We start from the raw sequence: 3,402 nt of genomic DNA, 5'->3' as shown, positions 1-3,402 counted from the left end.
TCTTAAAAGACAAAGTCTTCAGTTATAAGCACTGTTCCTAAGCAAGGTGTGTCAAAACTTACTATATGTCTTTTTTGTAAGATGTCTGTATTTCTGCACTGAAGATGTTGATATGTATAAGATCCCCTGTTTGATTTCCTTTCAGGGATCATGCTGACACATCCTTTCTCACTCTAAGGAAGCAATTTTTCTATTTGCTTATGAAATAAACTGGGAGTTTGCCCTAGCTAGGATTAATATTTTATGCTTTATTATATGTTCTTTAAAAAATGTTATACTCTATTCCACAGTGAATATCTTAATGTTATAATTGAGTGCTCATTTGCAATCTTTGTACCTTTTCCACAAAATGTTTGGTATAAAATATGGAACATATTTCTCTCATAATTTCTAACATAATTTTCTAAACTCATTAAATTGTTAGTTTTTCTTCAGCATAAATACCGAAAGGCAATGCCATTTACATTCTCTCTAAAGGCTTTCCCACATCAATATACTCACAGTTTTGCAACTTTTGAATTCTTTGATATACAATTTTCCACTCATGGGTAAAGAGTCTAGGTGAAAAATTGATCACATTATATGCTTCTGCAATTATACTTTTGTGCCTTTTAAGTTAAATGAACACTAAATAATATATGAAGAGTTTCTGACATTTTAGACATTTATAAGGTTACTTCCCAGGGTGAATTGATATATAATGAGGTATAATTACTAGTGAAATTAACCCACTCTAAGAGGTTTTATCTCCTGAATGGCTTCTCTGATGTTTAATGAGAGTTGACTTCCCACTGTAGGCTTTGCCACATTCTCTGCATTCATATGGTTTCTCTTCTGTATGAGTTCTATGATGCACAATGAGAGTTGATTTCACACTGAAGGCTTTCCCACATTTGCTACATTCATAGGGTTTTTCTCCTGTATGAATTCTCTGATGTTTAATAAGTTTTGACTTCCTACTGAATGCTTTCCTACAGTCACTGCATTCATAGGGTCTCTCTCCTGTATGAATTCTCTGATGTTTAATAAGTGGTGACTTCTCATTGAAGGCTTTCCCACATTCATCACATTTATAGGGTTTTTCTCCGGTGTGCGTTCTTTGTTGTACAATAAGTGTTGACTTCTCATCAAAGGCTTTCCCACATCTTCTACATTCATAAGGTTTCTCTGTATGAATTCTATGATGGACAGAGAGGTGTGATTTTCCACTAAAAGTCTTTCCACATATTCTACATTCATAGGGTTTCTCTCCTGTGTGAATTCTTTGATGAACAGAGAGGTGTGACTTTCTTTCCCCTGAAACTTTTTCCACATTCACTGCACTCGTAAGATTTCTCTTTTGTATGCATTTTCTGATATTTTATGGGGGTGGGCTTCTCATCAAAGGCTTTCTCATATTTACTGCACTCAGGTTTCTCACCTGTATGAGTCCTTTGATGCATAAGGCTGGACTTACCACATTTGATACCTTCATAAAATGTTTGTCTAATGTGTGTTTTATGTCTAATAAGGTGATGTGAACTCTTAAAAGCTTTTGCACATTCACCACATACAAATGGTTTCTCTCCTGTATGAGTTCGCTGATGTTTAATCAGAGTTGACTTCTGGATAAAGGTTTTCCCACAGTTACTCATAGTGCATTCATAGGGCTTCTCCCCTGTATGAGTTCTCTGGTGTGCAATGAGAGTTGACTTCTGGTTGAAGGCTTTTGCACATTCACAGCATTCATAAGGTTTCTCTCCAGTGTGAGTTCTCTGATGTACAACAAGGTTTGCTTTCTGGATAAACACTTTCCCACATTCAGGACATTTATAGAGTTTCTCCACAGTTTGAATTCTCTGACTTTTATTAAGGGCTTGCTTAGAGTGGAGGCTTTTTCCATGCTGATTCAGTTCAAAGAATTTCTCTCCAGGTTGAGCTTTATCAAGATTAGAATGGAAGTGCAATTTCCAATATGCCTGACATTCATCATCTTTCCTTCTTACATGGCTTCTATTTTGACTAAGAAAATTTAAACGATGTTTTGAACACCTTTCCCATGGATAATATTTAAGGAGTCTTTGTCTTATAGAAACAAAGTCTGTGCAGGGATAAATGATTTTTCTGAATGTTTTGAATTCTTGGCCACATTCATCATTCATTGTTTCCTTTTCCATAAATGCAGCTTGCCACAGAGGTTTATCTTGGCTTTCCTTGTGGTTATCTATCTGGTCATCAACTTGCAAAAATTCTAGGGAGAAATGCAATGAATCATTAAATTTGTAAATGTTTCTACTATAATGTTCTGGGACAAAATTAATTCATAAACATCCTGCTGTATACTCCTATCAATGATCTTGAGCTGATGTGGATGGAGCCTCCTTATGCTCTATAACCACCACTACCAGCTCCCCTAACTGAAAATACAGTGAAATGTTGGCCCATATTTAACAAAAATAATTCAATATACAGTCAAGCTCAAAATCAAAAAAGGAAATTTATTAGGTGCCAAAAGTGAAGTGCAAATTTAAAGTGATGGGATGAACAGAAACTGAAGCTTGAGTTTTTGCAGGGGAATCTAGACCACAGGCCATAAATGTTCAAGAATGTAATTTGTGCTTAAAGCTGGAATCATGAGGGGCTTCCATGCTTGTGTAACAGGAACTAGAAAGACTCCCCACTGGTCAAGGAAATTGGAAATAAGGATATTATATACAAAAAGTAAAAATAAAAAATCCTAGTTCTGTAACCCAATCCGAATGATTATCAGTGTAGTTCAGAGAAAACAAGATGAAAAATTAATCTAAAAATTGGTCCTGTTGTTCGTAAGTTCCTAGTATTGGCAAAATTTCCAAAAGGTATGTTCTTATTTTTTATAGCTTGGGGCTCAAAGAATGTCTATAGAAAACCAATTATCACAGAAGAGTTCACAGTAAGAAGTTTAAAACCTCACAAAGAAATGAATCATAAGAGAGAATCAGCAGATACATTTAAAGATACTCCCACATTCCTAGAAGTGTATCTAGTAGAACTATATGGACTTTAAAACGAAAACATTTCAAGTATTCCAAGAAATCAGGTAAGACCTGGACTATGGGTGAAAAACAAGAAATTTTGAAAAAGGAAACAAACATAGGTGTTATAGAAAACTAGAGGTTGAACAGTAGATAGAGGTTGTATTAGTCACAGATAAAAATAGATTTAATGAATTATATGACAGATCTTGGGAAATCAACCAAAATGTAGCATAAAGAGTTAACAAAATGGAAATATGGTAAGAAAAATAGAAAAATAAATTCTAACAAAGGTTTAACATAAAATCCAATTGGAACAATAGACAAAAACAGAGCGGCAATATGCCAAGAAACAGGTTGACAGAGAAGCCCTGAGACTGCTATAATTAGAAAGTCCTGCTTGCAAGGG

General features: G+C 34.8%; 2 protein-coding genes across 2 annotated transcripts in view; both read right to left on the bottom strand.

Moving 5' to 3' along the window:
- Nucleotides 1-733: 733 nt before the first annotated feature.
- On the bottom strand, nt 734-1,882 carry ZNF674 (zinc finger protein 674). The gene is made up of 3 exons (XM_015585552.1): nt 1,844-1,882; nt 1,554-1,778; nt 734-1,165 (listed from the first exon to the last, which is right to left on the bottom strand). The coding sequence occupies exons 1-3, from the start codon at nt 1,880-1,882 to the stop codon at nt 734-736; spliced, it is 696 nt and encodes a 231-aa protein (XP_015441038.1).
- An 86-nt stretch (nt 1,883-1,968) lies between these two features.
- The window catches only part of KRBOX4 (KRAB box domain containing 4), a 14,753-nt gene continuing 13,319 nt past the window's right edge, over nt 1,969-3,402 (bottom strand). The window contains 2 exon segments of the mRNA XM_006906915.2: nt 1,969-2,030; nt 2,033-2,230. Of these exon segments, the coding sequence (XP_006906977.2) occupies nt 1,969-2,030; nt 2,033-2,230 (260 nt within the window).

Source organism: Pteropus alecto, unplaced genomic scaffold, assembly GCF_000325575.1.
Source record: "Pteropus alecto unplaced genomic scaffold, ASM32557v1 scaffold392, whole genome shotgun sequence".
In the NCBI taxonomy this organism is placed as follows: domain Eukaryota; kingdom Metazoa; phylum Chordata; class Mammalia; order Chiroptera; family Pteropodidae; genus Pteropus; species Pteropus alecto.
The sequence above is the reverse complement of the archived record's forward strand: the minus strand, read 5'-3'. Positions and strand labels throughout refer to the sequence as shown.